We start from the raw sequence: 26,867 nt of genomic DNA, 5'->3' as shown, positions 1-26,867 counted from the left end.
TGGTTTTATATGATGAAGTGAGTTAAGATTACGTATTTTTTTTTATATTAAAAACACTTGAAAAATCAGACATGAGCTCGAGAAGTTTTTATGTTTAAGGTGGATTTTGGGTTTTAAGGCGGTTTTTTACGTTTTTCATGACCAAATATTGATTTAACAAGGTGTTCAGGGGGTTTCCTAAGTGTTTTGGGCAAAAAAATGTTGAAAATGAGTTTTTGGGTAAAAAAAAATTAAAAGACCATGTGTTTTTGGCCATTACAGTGCCGGATTCTGGCAATGAATAGATGGTGTGCCATTTTTTTCCCCCTGATGAATGGGGTAGACAACGCGTCACCTGCCCTATTAAAATTAAAAAAAAAATAGGCCCACGCGCTTGGGCCTTGACCTAATTTTTAAAAATATTATTTTTTTTTGAAAAAAATGCATTAGTTGATTTTTTTTTTCAAATAAATTTTTGATGTATGTTTTAATTAGTTTGTGAAGATTTTTTTAATGATATTGGATGTGTTTAGTTTTTAAAAAGGTAGGTATGGTTCATTTGTGATTTTTTTTTTTAATTTTATCTAGATTATTTTTTTTGTTTTTTAAATATTGATTTTTTAATAAAATTTTCATGTGTAGCCTTGCATTTATTTTTTGTTTTTATTCAATAAAATTTATGTGTGATGATTTCTATTGCAGATTTTATGTGTTTTTCTATTACACATTTACTTTGATGGAGAAATTTTTTTAAGCACAATAAGATAAATTGCCCATGTTGCATTGTTAAATATTTTGATCTTTATTCGTCACTTAATTTTTGACAGCATCTCAGTATTAAGTTGATGTTTTATTTTACGATTGTATATTTTTTTTTATCATGTAGTTAAATAAAAAATAATTTTGAAAAAAAAAATCTCACTAGAGTCCATAACCCGTTTCACAGGTTTGACATGCTAGCTCGAGTTACTCAGTCCATAGGTTTGATGAGTTTAACTCCTAGTCGATTTTTCTTTTTTTGGTTTTTGGTTCGTTAATTGTTTTTAATAGTTTTTTCTCAATTTTCTTCTTTAATATTTGATTAGTTAAGAAATAAACTGCTTTATTTTATTTTTTTGCTTTCTTTAGAGTCATCATTGTCTTAAGTAAGTTTTTATTTTTAGATCGGAGCTTGATTTTCTAACCATATATTTTTATCTTATAATTAAAAATAATATTTTATATAAATTTTTTTATTAAACTCAATAAAGTTCATGACACAGTTTGCTTGGGGATTGAGATTGATAAAATATATCATTGTCTCAATAGTTTTAGTGAAAAAAGTTATCATCTTGAAGTTTTGTTAAAAGTTAAATTATTTTTCTAACGTTCGTTTTTTACCCATGAAATTAATTAATTTAATTTGTTATTTTTTATATGATTTAGTTTAAAACTTGAGTTAAGTAAATAGTTAGATTGCAAAATTTTAAATTTGATGTATTAAACCAAATTTATCAACATAATAATTTTTTTTCCATCCTTTTAATATTTTTTAATAATTTTAAAAAATTTATTCCACCCGTGACTAGTCAAAGACTAAAATTTGACTAGAAAGTGCAAAATGTCTGTGAAGGTGGAAGGTATTAAATCATTAAAATTTAAAAGACTTGAGCAAATGATTTTATAAATTTCCATCCTTTTTGTAAAAAAAAGGTAATCTTTGTTTATAACGTTACAAGTGTATCCTTCTTTCTTTGTTTTTAATAATATGTTATGAGTGTATAACTTAGAAATACTTAAATAATAATAATAATAATAATAATAATAATAATAAGTCATTTTTCTACTCCTGGGAATATTCACAATATTAAATAACTAACATTTTTTAAATTATAAAAAAAAATTGCATGTTTTAGTTTTTTGTTTTTTTAAATAACTCAAAATCATTAAAATTAAAAATTCTGATAATAACTATTAAAACTGACTTGAACGAATATGTTTATCTAATCATTTTTTTTTATTAAAACAAGATGAATTTATTTTAAAACTTGTTTAAAAATTTATTTAATCAAACTCGAGTAATTATATATTAACATGTGATCTCACCAAACCAAAGTGAAAATTAATAAAGTTAATTTCAAAAAAATTATTCAAAACTACTTTCTTTTAGATTTTTTTAACATTTTCTTCATAAACAATTTGATTCAATGGCTTTTTACAAGAGTGGAACGGAACATGTGGAATGAAACCGAACGTTTTGGGCGGAATTTAGCTGAAAAATCCGAAACGGATCAAGATTTAAAATGAGATGAAATTTGTTTTGTTTTGTTCCATTTTTTTAAATTGGTATGAAACGTTTCGACATTTCAGATGGAAACGGAAACGAAATTAACAACCTTGCTTTAAACATTACAATTTTTGTTCATTGAGCTCAAAATTATGATAATTTTAAAACACTTTATATATATATATATATATATATATATATATATATATATATATGTTTGAGAATGCAGTTAAAATTATTATTTTTCAAGATTTTAAATTTTTTTAATATTAAAAATATTTTTTTAAAAATAAAAAATATATATTATTTTAATATATTTTTAAATAAAAAATACTTTTAAAAAATTCCTGTCTCAACGATTCAAAAAGTTAAAAGAAATTGCATTGCGTTGCTTTTCCTTATATAAAAATATTATTATAAAAACTAAAACAAAATAAAATCCAAAAAGAGTCCTCACATCTTCCACATCTACCCAAACCAGTCATCTAAAGTTCTAAACTAAAACCCACGCTTCTAGCCTCTCTCAGTCTCTCTCTCAAATCCCAGCCCGCCGCTTCGTATTTCCACCTCCGGCCTTCCTCTCCAAAACCTTCGCAGAACCCTCATCCACCACCACCACCACTTGGTGGTGTTTTCTAGTTCACAAAAAAAGTATATAAAAACCCCTCCTCCATCCATTAGCAAATGGCGGCCGCTTCTACCTCAGAAATAACAGAGGGACCCGTCCTTAGCCTGATCACCAAACGCCTTCGCGGTCTCAAGAAGAAATTGAACCGAATCGTCCAGATGGAAGAGTCAATCGCCCAAGGAAAGCCTATTAACAAAGAACAAGAGGACTTCCTCCGTTCCAAACCCTCCGTCTCCGCCGCAATTGATGAGCTTGAGAAGCTGCGCCAGCCTCTCTCCGTCGCTGTCTCCGAAGAAATTGAGCTTGCTGCCCATCGACTCAACCCAAAATCTGACAGCACAGTTGTTCCGGAAGCAAGTAATGGAGTGGTGGAGGATCTGTTGCATTTGTTTTATTTTGGGTCCTTGTTTGATGTAAGGTCCCAGAACGATTTCACTGCCACCATGTTGACTCGGACGCATGAAAGAGGTTGCTGCTTGACTTATGATTATGTCACTGATGATGCTACGGATCTGCTTAGCGAGAGGGATTTGGATATGATTTCTATACTGGGTGGTGGTTTGCTCATTTCGCGCCCTGTCAATTCTAGCTTATCTCATAAGAATGCTTTGCAGCGATGCATGGAGCATGCCAAGTTGTGGCTGGCTAATTCTGACCAACCAATTGATTCGAACGTCAACGTTTCCTGTCTGTAATCCCTCTTCTTCTTCTTGTTTTTTTTTTTTTTTAAATAATTATTATTTACGTAATAATTTTTGTGTATTAATTTATGGGGATGCTGTTTCTTTATGTAGATGCTGAATTGAGGGAGAAGCTCAATAAGATCATGGCTTCTGATTATTTTACTACAACACCAGAGATTAAAGCTCCAGTGGAAATGGCTGCTGCTGCTGGCAATTATGTGCCGTTCCAAGTTCCTTTCTCAGTCCATATGGACGAAGACTCTGTGGCGCAATACCAGCCAAAGGTATAGAACAGCATTTACTTGTAACTTTCCTTTTTTTTTCCCTGTTAAATATGCCTTGGATATTTGATCGTAATGCTGTTATGATTAGTTTGATTTCGGATTTTATGATGTGTTTATTAATATCTTCAGTCATGTGAGCTACCTTTTGTTTCAACTTGTTTTTGAATGATTTCATGTTATCCAATATTTGGGCTAAATTTCTTGTTGTCACTACAATAACAAAACTGAGGCAAAGGACATAGTGAGCTCCCCCAATTTCCCCTTACTTCTCAGTTAATATAGTGTTTTTCATAGAAGTCGATTATTATTGCTCCAAGAGCATTCAAAATGGTGGTTTTGGACCCAAACATCGGCAGTAATTAATCACCTAGTGGAATAAAGTGGTTTGACATGATGAATGTTTTTGTCATGATTAGTTTCTTAAGTATTCTATCACAGGATCATCGCTATAGGATATGACCACCTATGACATGGTGATGTAGGAGCAAATCTAAAGTAACATCTGAAATCTGATAGTTTACTGTAACGCGTTACTGTAGCAGGTTTCTTTTAAATAGGTAATTTCAATTTCTAGTTTAGCGTATACACTTTATTTATTGTATTTGGATGGTAGAAATTTAGTTATTTTCAAGGGTTAAGACTTCTTTTTGTCACGGTTGGGCTAGCTATTTGAGGACAATTGAAGTGATGAATATGATTGATATTTTTATGGTAAAATGACAATACATGGTTAAAACAAAATAGAAGGTAAAATGATTGAGGACGGTAAGCCTCACAGGCTTACGCCAGTAGATTCCAGGAACCTCTTGTTGAATGAAGCATCACACTTCTCGCATTCATGTTTTAAGCAGAGGCTGCACTTTATTCAATACTGTAATTGAAATGCTATAAGTACAAGCTTGAGTTGCCTCTAATCCTAATTATACGTGGCTTGCTAAATAAGAATCATAGAAATTCCTACTTGGCTAGTCATATTTTAGAAGCTTTAACCCTAATCCTTGATTGAAAAGGAATCACTACTAAGATCCCTGTCGTATCACTACTAAGATCCCTGTCGTATGGGCTACTATGGTAACCATCCTCTTTTTCTTTGGGGTACTTTTATATGAACAAGTTCTTGTTATATTTATCAAGGTTGGTTTCAGCATTGATGAATGAAAATGTTAAGAGCTTGACGCCATATATGAACTACTTTTTAATATTTCAATTGCTATTGAGAGCTAACTTGCAGCCAGATTTTCAACAAGTAGGCAATTAGATCATAGAAGGAGGCTTTGGACACTGTAACCCCTTTGCATTTGTGTGTGTAAAGGAAATTGTAAAAATACAAAATTGCTCTACCCCATTACAGAATACAGTATATATGTTATTTTGGCAAGATGACTTCATTGACAGAAGCGAACAACTTGATCTCTTCTCTATTTTATAGAATACAGTATATATGTTATTTGCCTTGCCCTGTCATAGTTCAGTGGAATAGTTTATTTTCTTAGTTAATAGAGCACTGGCTCTGTACTAACAACTTGGAGAATTTATTTAAATTTATTTATTTATTTATTGAGGATGAAGGGAGGCTAGATTCTTTGATAGTGTGCGTTCTTAATGGTGAATTGTTGTACTTGAAATGCTATTTGAAGACAATCATCTACCTCACCTACTACTCTGTATATAAGTACTCTCCATGGCTTTTGATATGTTCTTCGATGGGCAAGTTTAGATGAATGTCCTTAGCTAATTGGTAAAGAGAATCAGCAAGCTCCCTGATTTCAGTAGTTGTTTCTTCATGACAATGTCTTATCCTTCACGATCCTCTCTTAATAAAATTATTCTATTAGAAACATCATAGAAATAGATCTTTGTAAAACTGCTCTTGTTTTCTAGCTTAAAATTCATGGGGCAATGTTAATTATAACACATGGTTGTGCATTGTATTTCTGTAAGAACCTGTGTAAAATTGCTGCTTACATGCGTGCTAGTTTTGCTTGTCAACAAGGATACTTGAGAATTATATTGCTATTTAAGATATGGCTAAAGTATAGTTGTAAACATCAGCATGCTTTTGGATTTATCCCTGTGGGTATCATTCCATCATGGATCTTCCCTGAGAAGGGGATGAATCGGTGGAAGCTTCATGGCAAGAAAGCAGTTGCTATTTTTAGGAATATAGAGGACAGGACATGGCTTAAAGATTTGTTGATTAAATATCAGAAGTGAGAACCTATTAACATGGGAGAAGGGATGGGGTGGGGGGGAGCAAGCGAGCATCCCATTTTGCTTTTTTGTGAAGGGATTGGGAGTATTTACATCATCCTTAGTTGTTGTGAATCATTGATTTTGTGCATAAGCCGCTTGCACTTGTTTAGATTTTATGGTGCTTTGGAAGGATTTGCTCAATTTTATTCTCTTTTCAACTTTATAATTGATTTTTTCAACCCAAAGGAGTGCTGTATTCCTTTTCTCTGTTCTAGTAGAAACTATTCGATTTGCTGGGGTCATTTAGAGTCTTTAACTTTTCAAATTATCTAGTGTGGAGAGACATTTCAAAGCTTGAATTTTCCATGTAGAAATAAAAGAATGGGAAATGCTTTGTTCAGGCAGTTTTAGTCTGTGTGAGGAGCAGAGAAGGGAAGGCTTACAAAGGACCCTGGTAGTTAAGGAGGTTTGCTTGAAAGGCATTCTCTATGTTGGTGAGAGGGTAAAACATCTGTTCTAAGTGGTTACATGTCTTTAGAATTTGTGAATTGTGTTTGAAGCAGAGTTCCATAAAGTTACATGGACAGGAGGTTCCTATTTCACTTAAAAGCGGATAGGATGAAAATTTTAAACCACCTCTTATGATAAGATAAGGTGTTGCATGTTTTACATGTAATCCTATGAAGTAATTAGGGATCTGTTATCTATACGAGTAATTTGAAGCTGCCTTTATTGTAAGTCAAATCATATCATTCTTTCCAGATGTGTTATCTTTGAAGCCCATCTTGCAAGTTTAGTTTGTTTTTGAAAATTAAAATTAAAAATAGCTTGTACCAGAACATGCTCCTGTTTTCAGTCCTTGGTTTAGCAACTATTTTATGACTGCATATTATGTGTGTTTTTTTTTTTTTTCATTTAAACGAGTTAGCTATGGTTGTTTGCTTCCAAAATATGCTACTCTTTCTTAAATCATCCTTTTATTTTGTTTCACTAATAATCTCTTTTGTAAGCCATCCTTTCATTCTGACTGTTTCCTAAACCTATTTCTATTCCAATGGAGGATGTACTGTGCTGGTTTTCGTCGATCTCGGAAAGGTGCAACAGATGATAATTCAAGCTTGCAATGATTCTAGGCTTTCATTGATTCTCAGTTGGAAATTTAATCAGTTCAATGTTGATGCTGTGTCTGAATTCCTAGAAATTTGCATAACTAAGGCACATCTCTCCTGATTATGCTGTTATTGTTGGATTGGATTTTTGTCAGTCAGTTGGCGAACTATTTTCTTTGGGGAAATCTATACCTGTTCTGTTATCTTCTCCATAATGTGAAAGCAATTATCATTTATATTTTCTTCTGGCCATTTCCTTTATAGCTTTGTATATTTTCCTTAAGACTTACAAAACTTTTATTATCATTCTTATTCTTAGGAACAAGAGACAGAAAATATCCAACATGAAACTGGTGATGATCAGTCCAGTCCTGCTGAGGAACTTCAGGAGGTGCTTGCACTTGGGATGATATAATCTTCTTCCTCGCCTGTGTATTTTTTGCTTGAATGAATGTGGTTGGTTTCTTTATTGCAGGATGAACAAGAGACTGAAAACCCAGCAGTTGTCTCGGATCAAGAAGAGCAAGACAACCCATCGACAGAAGTTGAAGTATATTATAATCAGAGAGAGGTAGAGCATGTGGAAGTTGATCATAATCAGAGAGAGGCAGAGCCTAAGGAGCAACAATACGTTTCTCGAAGGAACTACCAGAACCAAAGAGGTGGTCGTGGCGGCGGCAATGGTGGTCGCAGGGGTTATTCAAATGGTCGTGGAGGTCGAAGTGGTGGTAGAGGAGGTGGCGGCTACCAGATTGACCGCAACCAACACTATGATCAGCCTGGAAACTATTATCAGAGGAACAACTATAATAATCGAGGAAGGGGTGTCAGGGGTGGTGGGCACACTCATAACAACAATGGTTCTACAGGTGAAGGTAGTCACGCCCCGGCTGATGTTGGGGTGGCTTCATGATGGCACTCAATGTGTGTCCGTCGGGTGCCGAGATCCATGGTTTTTAGGCTGGTGGTGAAAACATTTCTTTTGCTTTATGTGGAACTTGTCCAGAATGCAGGTTGATGTTTACGAATACACCACCCAGGACACCCCTCTTTTTGTAGTTCTGCCTGCGAACTTCCATTGAAAACTTTTAAGAAAATGAAGTTCAAGTTGATTTGCAAAAAAAGGGGTTAATTAGCAAAACTTTTAGCGGCTTCTTGTTGATGAACTTGATCGGTGTTGGGTTAGGCAGATAGGTTTTCTAGTTGATGTATGATTCAGGCGGCGCATCTGGTTTGTGTGCCAGAGCTGGTAGGTTTATTGTTATTTAACTCTACTTCTCTCGCCTTTCACTTTGATTGATCAGTGAATACGCGACCCGGAATCCATGAACAATCCCCATTGCTATCTTTATCTTTTAAAAAAAAACCTATTTTATATAATTTATATTATTTTCTACTATGTATTTTCAAATGAAAATCTCTAGCTTGAAAAGGTTTATATTATCTTGTTTTATTAATTTTATTAAATAAAATAAGGGCTGTAAAATAAAATGAGGTTGTGGGAATTGACGTCGTGACAACAATAAATTTATCTTTGGACCGTTATTAATACGCGCATGCCCTTAAGATCAACGTTGAAATAAGATGCATGTAAAAATAATTTCCTGCCAACGATGTACAGGTTAGCTTCAGCAAATTACTAATTATAATTTTATTTTATTTTTATGTTTTAAAAGTATTTTAAAAAAAATTTATTTTAAATTAATATTGTTTTATGTTTTTAGATTATTTTAATTCATTGATATCAAAAATAATTTTTAAAAAATAAAAAAAAAATATTATTTTATTTTTTCAAATGAAAAACATTTTAAAAAGCAATCACAACTATAATTTTATTTATATAAAATTTTAAAATTTTATATTCTTTGTCAAAATTATTATTAATAATTGTGTACCTCAAAATAATTACCCACCAACGATGTATAAGTTAGGCTTCGGGCCCAGAAAACAAAAAAAAGTGATTAGGCCTGTTTGGTATTTAATAATAATAATAAAAAGCAAATGGGCCTTCCGTTTAAATTCTAATTTTCGTCTTAAGAAAGGTGTTACCCTAAAGTCCCGTTTACTTTTCTTGCGATTTTTTTTTCTGGGAAAAACATTTTCCTTAAAAATGAGTTATTTTTTATTATTTAGATATATTAAAAAAATAATAAGAGAACAAAAGTTATAATGTTTGTTACAAAGAAGAAGAAAAGGAAAAAAAGATTATGATGATGATGATAATGATGATAGTTATGATGATGATATTTGTAGTGGTGATTATAATAATAATAGTATTGATTAAGATGATAATGATTGTTGTTATAATAAATATGAAAGTATTGACTAGTCGTGATGAGGTGGTGACTTTTTTTTTTTTTTTTAATCATTGTAGTGTTGATATTGAAAGGTTATATTGGTAATATTTATGATGGTAGTTGTGATAATAATAATATTAATGGTAGTAATTATTGTTGCACAATAATAATTGTTGCGGTAACAATTGTGATGGTGCTGATAACTAGATGTGAGAATTAAGATGGTGATTTTTTGTTATGACAACAACAATGTTGAAAGGTTATGTTAAAATAATGATAAAATAGTGGCTAAGTTGTTATTGTGGTTGCGTTAAAATAATGATAAAATAGTGGCTAAGTTGTTATTGTGGTGGTAGTATTACTTCTCGCAACGACAATAACTACAATAGTTAAATGATTGTATATTTTGAGTTGAAAATACCAAGAAAAATATTTTCTCTTCTTTTAGAGATTACTATGTATTCTCATCGTGAAAAAAAAAAACATACCCTAATATTGCTTCACAAGATAATATTAGGATCGTTGTTTTTTCGACAAATTATTGTAAAAAAACACCTTTGCATTATGTGGACCGTTGTTTTTATTATTATTATTATTCTTTATGGGAATATATATATATATATTATGGTTGGAAGAATATGGGCGCAAGGTAAGTGGCGGACGTAAGAGGAGCTTGAGATTTGGGGTCTAATCCGACAAGAAGATGCGATGATGTGAGTCGCAAATATAAATTCACCAATGAATCCTCTTATTTCTGATTCCCAGCTGTTTCATTTCATACTTCTTTTTGTCTTTTGGCCCCCACCACCACCGCTTTCTTTCCTTTTAATTAAATCAACTTTTTTTTTCTCTTTTTTTCAGCGTAAATTACACATATGCCCCCTCTTTTTATGGAATTTGGACGGTTCCAATTCTTTTACATAGTTTTAAAAGAAGAAATAAAAAAAAATGATTCTCCTGATTAAAACTTAGAGATGACCATGACGTTAGGTTTTAAAATTACATTTTTATAGCAATATTTGTTTTTGCAGTTCAATCATGGTTTTAAAAAAAATTAATTTTTTTTGTTTTAAATTAATTTTTTTGTTTTTTTCTATTGTTTTAATGTACTAATATTAAAAATAAAAAATATTATATTAATATATTTATAAACAAAAAAATATTTTAGAAAATAACTTTTACCACAAACATCATTTATATCAATTACACCGTGTTTGGTAAAAGGGAATGAGAAAAGGATGTATAAGAGGAAATGAATTGAAAATGAGAGTTGAAGTGTAAGGAAAGTGATTCCTCTAATCCTCCCTCACTTATAATTTTCAATCCTCCCAATATTTTCAATGCCTTTTAATTTAGATGGAATGATTTCCATCCCTCCCCTTGGATGTATAGGAAGTTATTCATCATTTGTCTTGACGTATTTGAAAATATAGTTGTAGTTATTTTTTTAAAGTGTTTTTTTTTTAAAATACATTAAAATGATATTTTTTTTTATTTTTAAAAAAATATTTTTAAAATCAGGATATCAAAACTATCTAAAAATATATAAAAAAATTAATTTTTAACAAAAATAAAATAATTTTTTTAAAAAACATAGGTACAATCGTGTTTTCAAAAACACTCATCCTTTCACTTTACTCAATCTTAAAAAAATAGCATAAATTTGTTTTTAGAATTGAGAGAAAAAGACTTCAAATTTAAATTGTAGAAAGGAAAAGTATTCTTCTCCATCTACAATGACATGTTTAAGAAATCTTGCAATTGGGATTCTATTTTACTTGCGTTTTTTTATTTTTTATGAATCCGTACAAGCCCTCTCTAAATTTTTGGTTATTTAGATGGAGATTTATTTTTTGTTTGAATGGACACCCCAATATTATGTTAAACTATTAATAGATACTTTATTTCATTTTTTTGTTTGATTGACACCCTCTAATTTTTTTTTTAAATTTTAATATTAATACATGAACTATGACTAAGGGCACACCCACTTATAAATTTTGGTCAGGTTTGCCCCTGTGTTTCAAAGAGTAAATTGCATGGCTAATAATATGATAATTGTCGGGTTTGGGATGCGTAGCTTTGAAGCATAAGGGCAAATCTTACCAAAATTCATAAGCAGAGGGACCCGACTTTCATGCTAAAATACATTATACTACACCCGGGTTGCTTAACTATTTATATTAACAGTAAAACACTTTAATATTTTTTTCTTCTAATTTCTCATTTTTTTTATATTTAATTCTTTAACCTTGATTATGAATTTATCTCATAAATTATTTCAATTTATTTTCTATAAGTTTATCATAATATTAAATAAACATCCTAATATTTATTTTTATTTTTTATAATTATATTTTTAACTCTAAAACACTTGGGGTGCATGCATAACGATGTGAGATTTTTTTTCATTTCCCCCTATTTTTTTCTTTTATTATCATTATTTTTTTTTAATTTTAACATTTGCTTGATTTTAAATTTATTTTATAAATTAATTTGATTTGTTTTCTATAATATTATCATAGTCTCAAATAATTTTTTTAATATTTAGTTTGTGCATGGTTTTTCAAGTATCGTGGATTTTAAAGGTTTAGCTTTGAAATTCTAATCGATCTAATATATCATTATTTTGTTATTAAAAAAATATCATCTAAACTTTATTTTAAAAAATCAAATCATATTTTTTACTATTTTTTCAGGTTTTATATGGATTGTATGAGTTAATTGAATCAAGTTAGGATAATTCTCACGTGAGTAGGTTAAATGTTAAACCCAAACCAGATAAAAAAGATGACCCTTCAAAGTATCATTCTGTGCATCAATTTTGCTAACAAATTTTATTGGATATTTGATATCAAGATTCGAAACTAGCAACTCAACGAAGGAGGCAAAAGGTCCTTGTTTTATTCCAAAATACTCAAAATGTTTAGTTTTCTTTATTTCTTAATGGCCTCCACTACAGCAGAACACAGATTCGGAAAAAAATACCACTGCACAGGACAACAACGCAGACGCAGTTTCTGGACAATAATAATTTGTTAATATAGGAGAAATGAAGTTGAAGGGAATTCCTAGGGCTTTTCTTGAGCCCTAGCGGCGGTCCTTGTAATGGCCGGTCACCTCAAAGAATCTGATTCCCTGTGCTGGAAACATGTTAAATTTCCACTACTCTGGACCTTATATAGAGCACTCCCACCAAGTCCTACTTTCAAGACAAAGCCTTTCCTCCATTTGCAACACTGCTTTGTTTGGAGTAAAGCATTCTAGCTACGTGAGTCAGCTATGGAGTTTGCTTGGCCAGTTCTTCAGCGAGGAAGAACAGTGCAAACAAGCTTCTTTCATTTTGACCACTCCAATGGATTTCCATGCAAAAAGCCATCTGCTGGGGTTGTGGATGTCCATTCTGTAGACGCATGGAGATCCTTTTTCGAGGCCAACAAGCAAAACAACAAATTGGTAAAAAATCTCCTCTTTCTCTGTTTTTTTCTATTTCCTCTGGTACCTTACATTATGCATATGCTAATGGCAAACGTTAATCTCTCCGACCTGATTTTCAAACCATTATTTCAACATCAAAACACATCATGTTCAAGTCATGACTCTTACATAAATCTGGGCGGAAGGAATACATGAAACGGGATATCGGAAAAAGGATTCATCTTATCTATCATCTCTGTGATTGGTATCACAACATTTATTTTCTTACGGTTTCCTCTTCTGGTGTTAAAGCTGGTGGTTGAATTCACGGCGACATGGTGTGGACCTTGCCGATACATGGAGCAGACCATGAAGGACTTTGCTGCGAAGTACACAGACGTTGTGTTCATCAGGATTGACGTTGATGAATTGCAGGTAACAACACTCTCATCCTTCCACAGCTAGCTACTGCAGATGATATATATGGGCTTGGCCTGTTGCCTTCTTAATTAAACCATGACAAAAATGTACATTGAAACAGCACGTGGCTCAGCAGTTCAACGTGACGACCATGCCAGCATTTTCACTCTTGAAGAAAGGGAAGATAGTTGACGAGGTAGCAGGGGTCAAGAAGAGTGAGCTTGAGAACAAGATTGCGAAGCATGGGATGATATGATTGCCACGATACTTAACTATTAATGCCATTTCCATGGCGAATCCCTGCTGGAATATATATTTTCCAGCAGAAGAGAAGAATAAAACAAGGCCTCAAAAGCAATTTGCTGAGGCAAAAATAAGGCCATCCTTTTTTCTTTTTTCTTTTCTTTTTCTTGATTGCTATTATTTAATATATGTATTGTAATGCCAAGTTAATTTTTATTTAAGAAAACTCATTTTCTCTCGTCCACTGTTATCAACAAGTTAAGGTTGCTTGTTGAATATAATTGACATGCAGAATTGCACTTGCTCCATAGAAGATACTATCTAGGAGTGGAACAAAGGCTCAGGCATGATATAAAAACATGAATCATCAAACCTAGCTCAGAAAGTCGTCCGAAACTCAGTTGACCCACCACCTATCCGACTCGGTCAACTCATTAAAAATTTGATCGAGTCGGATCAACCAGAACCCTTGATCTTCAGTTTCATTGCCATGCGAAAAACAGAGATTGCTTTACCAAATTGATAATTCCAAACAATTATGCCAATTATGAAAACAGTAGTAGTACTTGTAAGACTTGAAATTGGAATGCCTTGACAAATTACAGAAACTAGAAACGATATTATGCATGGCACAAAAATTTTGAGCAGAAGGCGCCCGTCATCTGGCGGCAGCTTGGCCAATAGTCAAGGATTACAGGTTCATCCATGCCACATTAAACCAATGATAGCACGGAGATTCACAAAAAGCTTCAAGCTTTCTTCCTAATATGCACAATCTTACTCTAGAACAGAGCAAAAAAATTAAAGTATTTACATTCAATTGACTTAAATTGATAATCAGTGTTGATGTAATTAACTTAAATCGATGGCTGTTGTTGAACGGACAAGTGACAGCCCAGATTTTGAACTCTGAATTAATTGTCAGATAGTGCTTTCTTGAGGTCAGATTTCTGTTCCGCGGTAAGTCTTGATGGAAATGTGATATCAAACTTGATTCGAAGGTTTCCTCTCTTGTTGGGCTCTTTTGAGACGGGCATTCCTTCATCGGAGATCAGGACCTCGTGACCCGGTTTGACAATATCCGGTACCGGGACTGTGAGATATCGTCCATCCAAGGTTGTCAATTCGATGGTTTTCCCCGTGAGAGCCTCCAGTAGTGACATTTTCTGAGTGACCACCAGATCATTCCCGTCCCTCTTGAAAACAGGATGGGGCTTCTCATCCACCACAAAAATAAGATCTGCAGGGATGGTACCAGGTTCCTGATTGCCTTTCTCAGGAAAAGTGATTTTTGTGCCCTTCTTCCAGCCAGGTTTGATGTCTATCTTTAAGATTTCCTCGATTGTCTTCGGCTTCCTGCAAGAGAGAGTTATGAACACATCAAACCAGCAGAAGCACAGCAAATGGCAATCAAAAGGGAGAGGAAAAAGAACAACAAAAAAAAATCCTCAACGTTCACACATTTTGAATATCTGTAACCAAGACGGGTCATCCGTGGAAAAGATATTAAACTTCTACAGTCCATTCCAGCTCGTTTCACAGTGTCTAAGGCTGTGTATGGCAGCGACATCATTTAACCTAAGTGCCACAGCAACTGAAATTTAACTTTTTGCATATCAACCCTGAATGACTCACTCAAAGCTTTAAAGAACAGATTTCTCTGATTAACATAAACCAACAACAATCCATCCAATTCAGAATTCCAATCTTGCATAGCACTGCTCAAGAACAGCCAGCCTACGGGGCTGTCATCAACAGGAAATTACAATTATACAATGCTGGCGCCATAAATAACTAATGACTTGGACTAATGGATGAATACACGTTTTGGAGGTTCATACTATTTAGCTATTTTATCCCCCAAATTTACTTGATCTCTGCTGCATTTTCATCCAAGCTATCCTATTGAAAACCTCGCAAACAGGTATTCATTTATCAATACACTGATTCTCAATATTCTCTCATCCTCGGTATATCCTCATAGCTAAATTTATCAGCAACCAACGAACGAGGGCCATTTTTTCTTCTTCTCATAATAGAGAGAAAAAAATAATAATACAAGTCTCCATCACAATACTAATTGGGTTCCCTTTACGCCATTTCCCAAGATCATATTTTTTTTCTTCTACAAAATTAACTAAAGTAAAAATAGAAATAAAAAAAAAAACATAGATTAACAAGAGATCAATAAATATAAAAGCGGAAAAACTACAGAAAAGAAAAGAAAAGAAAAGCAAGGGAGGGGCTAACCCGAAGTCATCAGGAACAGAACGGGAAATCCTCATCTTTCTTCGGGTACCTTTATAAAGCTCCTCCAAAGTGCAAAGCAACTTGCTCTCAACGGGCGCCGCTTTCCTGTTAACCTCAGCCCCATAACTATTATGATTATTATTCCTAAAATAACCCTTGCCAACACCACCGGATCCGCCACTTCCGAAAAATTCGGAGAAAATATCATCGGCGTCGCGCGGATTGAACTTGAAAGAAGCGCCGACGTTGGTACTGGGAGGGGGGGCTTGATCAAAAGACTTGAGGCCTTCTTCACCGTAGAGATCATAGATCTGACGCTTGTTAGGGTCTGATAGGACATCGTAAGCTTCGGAGATAAGCTTGAATTTGGCTTCTGCCTCTTTCTTGTTTACAGGGTTCTTGTCGGGATGCCATTTCATTGCCAGTCTCTTATAAGCCTTTTTCATGTCATCTTCTGTTGCGCTGCGGTTCAGTTTCAGTACGTTGTAGTAATCAAAACCCATTTCTTCTTTCTTTCTTTCTTATTCGAACAGCAAAATCAAATGCAGAGAGGGAGAGGAAGAGACCAGACCAGAAGACAGAGGGTGTATGGCTCCTCCCGTGTTTGTGGGGGTTCTTCCTTCTTTTTTTTTTTTCTTACTTGGACTAGAAAACCGGCGGTCGGCGGGGTGTGCGTACCAGCAGGAGGATTAGAGTGCTGTTAACGCGAACCGATGGATATTTTTGAGAGTAATATATATGACTCAGTCCCTGATTTTATTATATCTCTGTGAATTAATCCCTTCTTGTTCTAGAAATAAGAAGTCAGTCCCTGAAATATCTTCTTTTTCTTAAATCCCAAGATGCTCCTCCCGAGTCGTGGGTCGAGTGGGCCGCTGACGTGGTTGATATTGTTTTAATGAAAAAAATTAATTTCAAATAAAATTTAATAGAAATCATGTTTTAATTATGAGTTGAGGTGCTGAGCCGGATCATGTTTTATAATTATATTTATAATAAATGATATTGTAATATTTTGACAAGAATAAAGGATATTTAAGGAAAAGAAAACCATAGAGAGTCGACATGGGGTAAAGGGATCGGTTAATTAATTTTGTAAGAAGTGAGGGACTATATAATAGTTTACACTATTCGATTTTTAAATAGGCAAATGCGATGTGATGTAGTTGTGACAGCTTTCAAGCAAAGAAAAATCTGTAACCGACCAAGTCTATGGAAGGACAACCTCACTTAATATTTTTGGTTTTTTTTTAACTGTCGTGTCTGTCCTAGGTGGTTTGATAAGTTATTTTTAAAAATAATTTTTATTTTAAAAATATTTTTTATATAATATTTTTTATTTTTAAAAAATTATTTTTGATATGAATATATTAAAATAATCTATAAAAAATTAAATTTAAATAAAAAATATTTTTTTTCTAAAAACTTAAATCTTGTTTGGAACACAATACCAAATAAAGAATTAATAACTAACTTTTTTAAAAAAATTAAATTATAAATTGTTGGTTTTTTAGATTATTTTAATATATTGAAGTAGAAATAAATTTTAAAAAATAATAAAAATATTATTTTAATATATTTTTAAATTAAATTTATTTTAAAAAGTTTAATATAAAAAAATGTAAATGGGACATTCAAAGATAGCGTGAGGTTGGATTGGACATACATGAGAATTAAAAATTAGTTGTCAGTGGGGGTAGATTTGTTTTAAAAGAATTTTTTCTAAGTATATTTATTTTTTAAAAATATTAAATTAATATTTTCTAATTATTTTAATATAATAATATTAAAAAATTATTTTAATATATATTTTTTAAAAAAATAAAAAAAAATTATAGCATAATACAAAACACGCATTTAGTGTGTTTGGTAAATGCAATGTAAAGCATTTTTACAAAAATAATTTTTAATAAAAAATATTTTAAAATAATATTTTAATTCTTAATATTATCGAGCTAAAATTATTAAGAATTATCTAAAAAGTATTGATTTGATATATATAAAAAATAAATCTGAAAGACTTTTGGCATGGCAATTAAAAGCACTTTATGAAAATAAGAGCATCATGGCTGAGGAAAGCTGTTTGGTGACGACGACTGACCAAAAGAATAAGGTAGAGAGAGAGAGAGAGAGAGAGAGAGAGAGAGAGAGAGGAGGGAGAGAGAACGTGCAATCGAGTCATGGTAGTAAAAGCTGGACCGCTGCTGACGCGGGGGTGATGTGTAAATTGACTTTTTTAATGACATGTCAGCTTTATCAGAATCATGTATTACGCGGTTGTACTTGACAACTGGGAGTCATGTGTGTATTGACTTTTTTAATGCCACGTGTGCTTGTCACAATTTGGTATTGCCCTGCTGGTCCTAAAACTACTGGGAGACCGGGTGGGCAGGGGAGCTTATTTAATTCTTTAAGTTTTCTACTCTTTTTTAACCTTTTTTTAATTACATCCTTCCATGAAGTTTTACTTTTTTTTTTTTTTTAGTTTTTTAACTTGTTTTTTTCTTTCAAGTACATCCTTTTTTATAGTCTTAATTAAATAAAATAAAGTTTAGAATTATAGTAAAAGTAACAAATTAAGCACTAGAAAACAAAACACGAAGAAACTATAATATATTGCTAATCCAAAATCAATTACCTTTCTTTATTAAAAGATGTTGGCATGCTTCTCCTCTTTTTTGCCTTTTAATTTTCTTTTCTTTCTAATTTCATCCTATATTTTTCATAATTAATTGTGTTATTTTTAATCTGATTAAGTTAATTAGATTATGTTACTACAATTCTCACGTGTTTTAATTTTTAACCTGGGTTAGCAAGGAGTTGGGTTTTTTTCTCAATTTTTAACCTTAAAATATTATTTATAGGTTAATTGAGTTGTCTTTAAAATAGTAAAGTCGACTGAATTATATTAGGGCAACTCCAACACAGTTTAATTTAAAAATCAAGTTATACAAGAAATTGGTTTGAGATATTTTTTTCCGTCAATTTTATTATTTTTTCTTAGAGCCTGTTTGGCTCTGCGGTTGAACCTGTGTTTGGCTAAAATTCATTTTTTTTTTGCTAAAATTAAGTGTGATTTGTACCTTTTGAATTGTTTTGATGTGCTGATGTCAAAAATAATTTTTAAAAAATAAAAAAAAATCATTTGCATGTATTTCAGCACGAAAAGCTATTTGAAAAGCAACCGTTACCACACTGTCAAACAGGCTATTAATCCCATACTTTTTTTTCCCATTATAGTGGGTTGTCTTTATAAGCAAAGACTAGACAGCAAGTTAGTAAAAAATATTTTAAGGTTTATCTATCAAACTAAATTTACTAATCTGTTACTTTTATTTTTAAAGAATTCACAACATAGCGCGAACCTTTAAATTAATAAATCCTAACCAAAGACTAATTTCCTTCGCATTGAATTAAAAATAAATAATTTATCATCCTAATATATTTTCAAGAATTTTTTTTCTAGTATTTAAATCTCAGTGTAGATTTCAATTTTGAATCCAAGAAGAAGAAAAAACCCATGAATCTAGTTATTTCATGCATTCGTCCTCGATTGCCAGGCGAACTCTTCACCTTCGTTTAGAATAATGAGGAAACTTGAATTAGAATTTGATTTGTTTAGATTTTAGACAAGACTAGGAATTTGAATTATTATTTTTTTATATGAATTTGAGTTTACTTTGAGATTGGTATTTTCAAGGCAGCTACTGAAGAATGAAAAATCAGAGAAGAATTTTGAGAATTTCGACATAAAAAAAAACACGACAAATCAAAATTTCTTGAAAAATAAATCATAACATAAATTTTTTGGTCAGTGAAAATTTTGAAAGAACTCTCTCTCTCTCTCACACACGCATATATATATTAAATTGTACCAATTTCAGTCGGTTTTTTTTTTTTTTTTACTAAAATTAACATTAGTAATAACACGATATTGTTCTCAATTTTTTTTTATTTATCTTGCAAATTGATTAGGTTTTGGGGAGCGTGGTAAATATTATTTTTTATTTTAAAATATATTAAAATAATTTTTTTTATTTTTTAAAAATTATTTTTAACACCATATACATCAAAATAATTTGAAAACATAAAAAAAATATTAATTAAAAATTAAAATAAAAAATTAAAAAATTTTTAAAAACACTTTTCAATTATACTGTAAAACACTTTAAGCGCTAAACCCAAGTTATATGTTTTAATTATAACAAATTTAGTTTGTTGATTTTAGAATGCAATCTTTTTAAATTTTCTGGAATAGGCTTCATTTATAGTAAAAAAAAATGTATATCGAGACAAGTTTAAATATTATATTTTTTAAATGGCAATATATAAATAATGTACTATTTGTCCACTTTTCTCCTTAACTATATTATTTTATAATTGTTTTTTATGAAAAAAAAACCCATGTTAGTAAGCAAGACTACCCTTTTAAACAAGGAGAGGTGGTTAAGCCTAGATTGAGCTGGACTTAGGCCCAAAAAGCAATCTAAGGGGCCCATTCAGAAATGGGTAACCACGCAAGCGTTGAAATAGGTTGAAGCAGGCCCATAGATAAAGAAAAATGCTCAACAAAATCAAGCAGCTCAAAGTGCAAAGTGACCAAGAGCCACCCGTGAAAGATTGACGATGACTGTAAGACCTCCAGACTAGCTGAGACGTAGCTTAGCAAGAGGCAATCTCCAGTGTTAAATCTCAAAAATTATTTATAAAACCAGCATATAAAAACCATTTAAAACCATAAAATAATATTAATTTTTTAATAAAAAAATAAAATTTTAAATTTTTTTAAAAACATAAATTCAACTATATTTCAAACCTCTGGAACTTATAGCTATAATAATATCAATATCTCGGCTAAGAATTACAGCTTATCAGCTCCAAGTATATTTTCAAGACAAAACTCATTGTAAGACTTATGAACTCAAATATGAAAAAATACCTCTTGAAGAGCAAGTCTTGCATAAAATCTATAGATTAACATCATCACTTGGGTTTATCATATGATTCTTACACGGAATGAGAACAGGAACAGAGACTGGCTCAACCCAAACTGCTTGAAAAATAAGAATCTGAATAAAAAATGATCTGCGCGATATATATAGACAGAAAGTTCTGTACAAAGCAGGACAACCCTCTAGCAATAATCTAAGCTCTCCATCTCAGTTCTCAGCTAAAATAGATAACCTTGTACCAATTATCACACCGTACTTCTCTCACAAAAAGAAACCCAAGATTAACACTTCATGGGCTGTGACAATTATTCGTCGAAACATGGAAATGATTCTGACAGTCACAAGCTCCATAAGATAAGATAGAAACGCTCAATTAAGCTATAAGGAAATTGTGCTATAGTGATGTTCCAATCAGACTAAAATTTTGGAGCAATACTTATCGAGGCGGGGTTTAATCAAGCACCACCACATCGACCATCTGCCCCCGGCAATAACAAGAGCACTTTTGCTCGTGGCTTCCTTTCTCTGTTGAAATAGTCATCCTGTTGCCGTTGAATCACCGGGTGCTTCAAAAACTAGCATATTTCAGAGGTCCAAATAGAATGTACACTACACTGCACGTAAGAAGTCACGTGGAGAAAAAAAATTGTGATAACCCGTCCAGTGTATATCAGAGAGGAATTTCTTGTTCGGCAAAATCACTGGCCACTGATACAACGAAAGAAAGCAGTCATGCAAACGTTCTAAGACAACAACAAAAGGGCAATTCTATCGGAAATGTAAATGGGAAATGAAATTTGAGAAACAAGATTTACAGCATCATTGTTAACCAGAGTTCGATTAGATGGACAAAGAACATCATAGATTACAATCGGTGACAGAAATTTAACAAGCTTATCCTTTTCTCTAAGGCAATAGCTACTACATGACCGTTCAATGTGCTCAACAGGCATTGACACTTGCATGCATAATCGAGTTCAACAGGCACTTGATAATAGCAATCTCGATCCTAAAAGGAGCCATCTAATGGAGATATATTCGATTAAATCTTGGTTTATAAGAGATTGACAGTCATTTCTTTAATAATCTGGTTCAAAAATCATACCCTTTCCCATGTTCTAGAACAGCACAAACAAAGCCCTTCCAAGTCCCATGTTATTTTAGTTCAACCCAAAACTATATTATTGCCAGCTTTTCAGAATACCAAATGACAATCCGGCCAATTTGTTTCACTTCAAATCCATCTAGCCTCCGATCTGATATCTATCCCCAAATCCATCCAACATGCTCACTTACAACTCTTTCTGGAACCATGTTTAGTACCATACAATTCTATACAAGCATACAAAAATTTGAATCCCAAGAACCTTGGGCAAGAAAACACACTGAGTTGTCTTTGATGGCAACCAAACAGAGCATGTATCATGAAATGCAAGGACTCTCGGTAAATGCAGCAGCAACTACACATAAAATGAATACACCTCATTCATTTCTGATAAGCTGAGATTTCAATGTTAATCTATAATCCACATAGCATTGAATTGTGTGTATCAGAACAATATTAAAAAATGACAAACAAGTTCAACAACTACGCTTTGCATTAGCAACACCAGGACGAAACAAAATATATTGAACTTAAGCCATCCTAAGCTCACCTTTGGACGATGGCTGAACTAGAATAACATACATATCTGCATTGTTTGGAGGAAGCTGCAATCGAAGTGGATAAAGCTCTCCATTCAAAGGACTGCGAGTACACACAACAATATCCTCTAGTCCCGTATCTTCCTTCAATTTTTGTGTCAACCCATCCACCCCATTTCCCTTAAAATTCAACGAGCAACGCTCTGTTGCGTCATCATCAACCTCACCGCTCTCATCAGCCACATGGTAGTATATTGTCCTCCCGTCAGATTTCCGAGGCGAACTAGCATTAGAATCACTCGACTGGACATTCCATAAACAAATTACCACTAAGCAGATGAAAAACCAAGAAAGAAAAGAAATTGCAGGACTTCAATCAAATCATTAAGAAAAGCAGGAGAAGATCAGAATTACCCCCTCTCTTAAATAATCTCCGGATTTGATAGAGATAGAAGGTGGAGAGGTGGAGTCGGAATCCAGAGAATCAGACTGAGAAACAATTTTCTGTAGATAATGAGCATGGCCAGTAGGAGACTGAAGCGCTCGAGCCTCCACAACATCAACATCCCAAAGGATCCATTCTTGTGTAGCACTCCTATGAGGAATGTCATGAGTAACCGAGTTTCTCCAAGGTGGCAACCCCCCATTGGCTCTCAAGAAGTTCCCATACCGGGTCTTGAGCTTCACCTGGCCCCCTTCTCTCACGGGTTCCCACTCGACGGACGAGTCAAATCGTCTGGGTACAGTCTGAAGGACCTTTCGACCAGTCATGCCCAAGAGAAAAGGCTCGTCAGAGGCAGTGAGGTATTTACCATTGCAGGACTTGAGGCGGATAATGGAGTCGGATCCGGGTACGGGTTCGACAGTCCATCTGGCTGTCTTGGAGGATCCATTTCGGTCCTGGGTTACGCACTCCTCATCTTCCTCCGCGAGGAGGTACTTGTCGTGGTGGCTGCGGAGACGGACAGTTTTGGCATTGAGGAAGAAATCCATCCCTGACCGGAAGTGGTTGGATTTGGTCTGTGAAATTTATCAATTAACAGTTAGTCGTAGGTAAAGTTCGAGGATATGAGAGAAGTGCAGTGATGTTTTGTGCTGAGCTCCTACTTTGCTTCGGTTTCGTTAGGTTTTTCCTGTCTTGTCCGCGATCTGTTACACGAGTGGACAGTTAAGGAAAGGTGTTGAAATGACTTGCCGTAATTCGGAAGCGGCAATTACGTGGCAGTTATCCACAGGATTTAAAATTATTTTTTATTATTTAATATTGAGTGAGGGAAGGGACAGACTTAAAAAGTAAATTAACTGTCTTCCCTCCCCGAGATTTGCGCTTCACCTGAAGCTTCCTTCTTTGCGTACCAGAAAGATGTTGCTTAACTATTAAAAATATTCCATTAAATTAAACGTTATGATCAACAGAATGCCCCCTGCCGCCTGATTTCAGACGTTTCTAAAAAAAAAAATAAAAAAATCAGTTTTTAATGTGAATGTTATTAAATGTGCTTTGTTTTTTATTTAAAAAATATTTTTGAATTATTTTTTTTATAATTTTAAATTATTTTGATATGTTATTATATTTTTGAATAAAAAATACTTTAAAAAATAATAATTACTCCTACAATTTCAAATACCATCAAAATTATTTCATTTGATATTTTAATATTCTATCCAGAACAGGTTTAAAAAAATAAAATAAAAAAGAATAGACCTATAGAAACTTATATTTATATGAAATTTGATTAAAATTTATTGTTTATTTAAAAAATAAAATAAGAGAGGTTTATATCCAACAAAAAACATGTATAAAATATTTGGTAGTTGTGTGGTTGAGGTTGTTTTTCAAAGTACTTTTTTATTTGAAAATATATCAAAATAATTTTATTTTATTTTTTTAAAATTATTTGAAACATAAAAAAATATTAATTTGAAGTTAAAAAAAAATTAATTTTTTTTAAAAACACTTTTGAAACGCAAAACCAAACAAAGTTTTACTATACTAAGTTATAAAAACATATAAATTTTTTTTTTTCAAAAACTATATTTTAAATTCAATTTTTTAATAAATGTTATAATAAAAAAATATAGTTTAGTATATTAATAAAGACCTTGAGATTTTCTTCCGTTTAAGCACTTAATTTCCATTTCTAGATGAGGGTGCGTGCAGATTGTAATTGCCTTTTGGTATCATTTTCCAATTTTGTCAAGACGTGTACCTAACTTGGACGTGTCCCTAGTAAATTGCCACCATGGAAATTAAGGAGCCCAGACTTGACCAAACATATATGTGGGGGCTTTTCCTTGCATTTCCAAAATATTTTTTTAAAATACATTAAATATATATATATATATATATATATATATATATATATATATATTAATATAATGCCTCTCCCAGTACTATATTCATTCACTTCATCATAAAAAAAGAAGTAAAAATTTAAAACCATGCATACATTTTTAGCTCCTTCTAAATGAAAATTTAGGCTGTAACAGGATTTCTTATGCATTTATCTGGGCAGTATGAACAGTGTATCATCCTTAATTTTTTTTTTTTATTTTTGATAATGCATATTCAATATCATAGCCAGTTCCTCATTATATATAGTTGCTCATACTCTTTCTACTCTCTCTGTTATTTTTATTTTATTTATTATATTTATTTTTTTTTTAAGATTAATATAGGTGTCTGAGCTAGCTTATGCGCACCTCGACTAATCTCGCCGACCCTAAAATTAATAACCATATAAGCTTCTAGTGGCCGTAAAATTTTGTGAGACTTGAACTTGTGATATTTAAAAAGTAAGTCTAGAACTTAACCAGGTTAAATTACATTACTCAGCTTATTATAGTTTTTATTATGATTTTAAATCATATCACGAATGAATGCATGATTTTTTTATTGCGATGAATGGACAGTGCCCTCTAGTGTCCAAGGTTTATTTTATTCTCAACAAAATGGCTTTTCTAAGACCAGAAAGAGTAACCCTGTATATTGCACATTTTTTATTATCCTACTAAAATAATTATATTGTTTACTTATTAAAAAAAGATGGAGCGTGGCATGCAATGGAAACCACGAGGCACACCTTTTTTTTTTTTTTTTTTTAATTTGATAAATAGGTTTAAAATTACCCTCTTTTGATGATAGATGTTTAAGAGTATATGACAATAGGGCTCGTTGTTGATTCGTGACACGAAGATAATAAGATGGATGGAATATGTTTTTTTTTTTAAGATTATTCCACTTTAAGATTATTTTACTAGGCTAAGTTCTTATGCATAATCTAAACAAAGGAAAAGAATTAGTGTACTGGTGATTAATAAAAAAATTCGGAAAAAACCCAGAATTCCCCAATAATTAACCAAATTCCAAGTAATTAAGATAATCAACAAGTTGCCTAGCAAATTAACCAGAAACAATTTACCAAGTTTAAAGAAAAGAAAAGCATACCTTATTATTTGGGGACGAAAACAATCTTGGAAACATTGACTTTGCCAAGGTCAATCTCGGAGTCCGCGCAGCCGGTACAATCGATAGCTGAGAGGCTCGTTTCGGGCTATTATATTCACCGGAAATAGCTACAAGAACATCATCGGGTACTGTAGAAAAGCTCGACATGGATGACAAGTAATCCACCAAGGAGTCGTTTTCAGGCACTTGTACCGCCTCAATATCCCAAAAGATCCATTTTTGTGTTGAGCCAGTGGGAGGCTCATCGTGAGTAACTGCGTTTCTCCACGGCGGCGCCCCCCCGTTAGCTCGCAAGAAATTGCCACACCAGCTCTTAAATTTAACCTGAGACCCGTCTCTTATAGGTTCCCACTCCATCCTACAGTCGTCTGCAATATCTTCAGGCACTGTTTGCAGTATCTTCTTCCCAGTCACGCCTAACAAAAAGGGCAGGTCGGAGGCTGCGAGGTACTTGCCATAGCAGTTTCTGAGACGAATAACATGGCTTTTTCCACCGACCAGCTCCACGAACCATATGACAGCTTTCCGTGATATGCCGTGTCGTGTTTGACGAACAGTTTCTTGGTCGAAGTCCGCGATCAAGTACTTGTAGAGGTGGCTCCGGAGCTTAATTGCCTTTGTCTTGGCAAAAAACTCCATCAGCAATCCAAAGTGCTGTCCTCGCCTGTTAAATAGCCAGAGACAACTTCGTATTGCTGTTTGTTTTTGAAAGACTTGATAAAAGAATATAGCTCAAGATTCAAGGATTAGCGAACAGGAAATATGGAAGGGAAAACCAGAAGAAGGGGTGTCTGTGTTTGTGATTTTTCTCTAGACATAGACATGGTGGGGAGAAACTTAAAAAGGTATTTCATAATATTATAGCCAATTTGATCACTTGTGTCTTGTCTTTCTTGTAGTTACTGTACTGGCTATAGTTAGCTAGCTAATTACACCATTTTTTTTTTATAGATATTTTTTAAATATTTTTTTTGTGTTAAAATATATATATTAATAATATATATTTTTTTAAAATTATTTTTTGATATCACCA

The 26,867-nt window shown here is 32.7% G+C and overlaps 4 protein-coding genes across 4 annotated transcripts; 2 read left to right on the top strand and 2 right to left on the bottom strand.

Moving 5' to 3' along the window:
• Positions 1–2,705: 2,705 nt before the first annotated feature.
• Positions 2,706–8,541, top strand: LOC118061081 (uncharacterized). Its single transcript, XM_035074464.2, has 4 exons — positions 2,706–3,560; positions 3,668–3,840; positions 7,462–7,533; positions 7,618–8,541. Exons 1-4 carry the CDS (start codon positions 2,930–2,932, stop codon positions 8,053–8,055), a joined length of 1,314 nt encoding a protein of 437 aa, XP_034930355.1. The 5' UTR covers positions 2,706–2,929; the 3' UTR covers positions 8,056–8,541.
• A 4,097-nt stretch (positions 8,542–12,638) lies between these two features.
• On the top strand, positions 12,639–13,757 carry LOC118061082 (thioredoxin H-type 2). The gene is made up of 3 exons (XM_035074465.2): positions 12,639–12,895; positions 13,169–13,291; positions 13,398–13,757. The coding sequence occupies exons 1-3, from the start codon at positions 12,722–12,724 to the stop codon at positions 13,530–13,532; spliced, it is 432 nt and encodes a 143-aa protein (XP_034930356.1). The 5' UTR covers positions 12,639–12,721; the 3' UTR covers positions 13,533–13,757.
• Positions 13,758–14,118: 361 nt separating this feature from the next.
• Positions 14,119–16,469, bottom strand: LOC118061084 (uncharacterized). The gene is made up of 2 exons (XM_035074466.2): positions 15,770–16,469; positions 14,119–14,875 (listed from the first exon to the last, which is right to left on the bottom strand). The coding sequence occupies exons 1-2, from the start codon at positions 16,270–16,272 to the stop codon at positions 14,434–14,436; spliced, it is 945 nt and encodes a 314-aa protein (XP_034930357.1). The 5' UTR covers positions 16,273–16,469; the 3' UTR covers positions 14,119–14,433.
• A 4,370-nt stretch (positions 16,470–20,839) lies between these two features.
• On the bottom strand, positions 20,840–26,701 carry LOC118061085 (uncharacterized). Its single transcript, XM_035074467.2, has 4 exons — positions 25,814–26,701; positions 22,780–23,385; positions 22,377–22,668; positions 20,840–21,429 (listed from the first exon to the last, which is right to left on the bottom strand). The coding sequence occupies exons 1-4, from the start codon at positions 26,471–26,473 to the stop codon at positions 21,392–21,394; spliced, it is 1,596 nt and encodes a 531-aa protein (XP_034930358.1). The 5' UTR covers positions 26,474–26,701; the 3' UTR covers positions 20,840–21,391.
• Between the last annotated feature and the right edge of the window lie 166 nt (positions 26,702–26,867).

Source organism: Populus alba, chromosome 8 (assembly GCF_005239225.2).
Source record: "Populus alba chromosome 8, ASM523922v2, whole genome shotgun sequence".
NCBI lineage: Eukaryota > Viridiplantae > Streptophyta > Magnoliopsida > Malpighiales > Salicaceae > Populus > Populus alba.
This window is presented reverse-complemented; position numbering and strand designations above follow the sequence as displayed.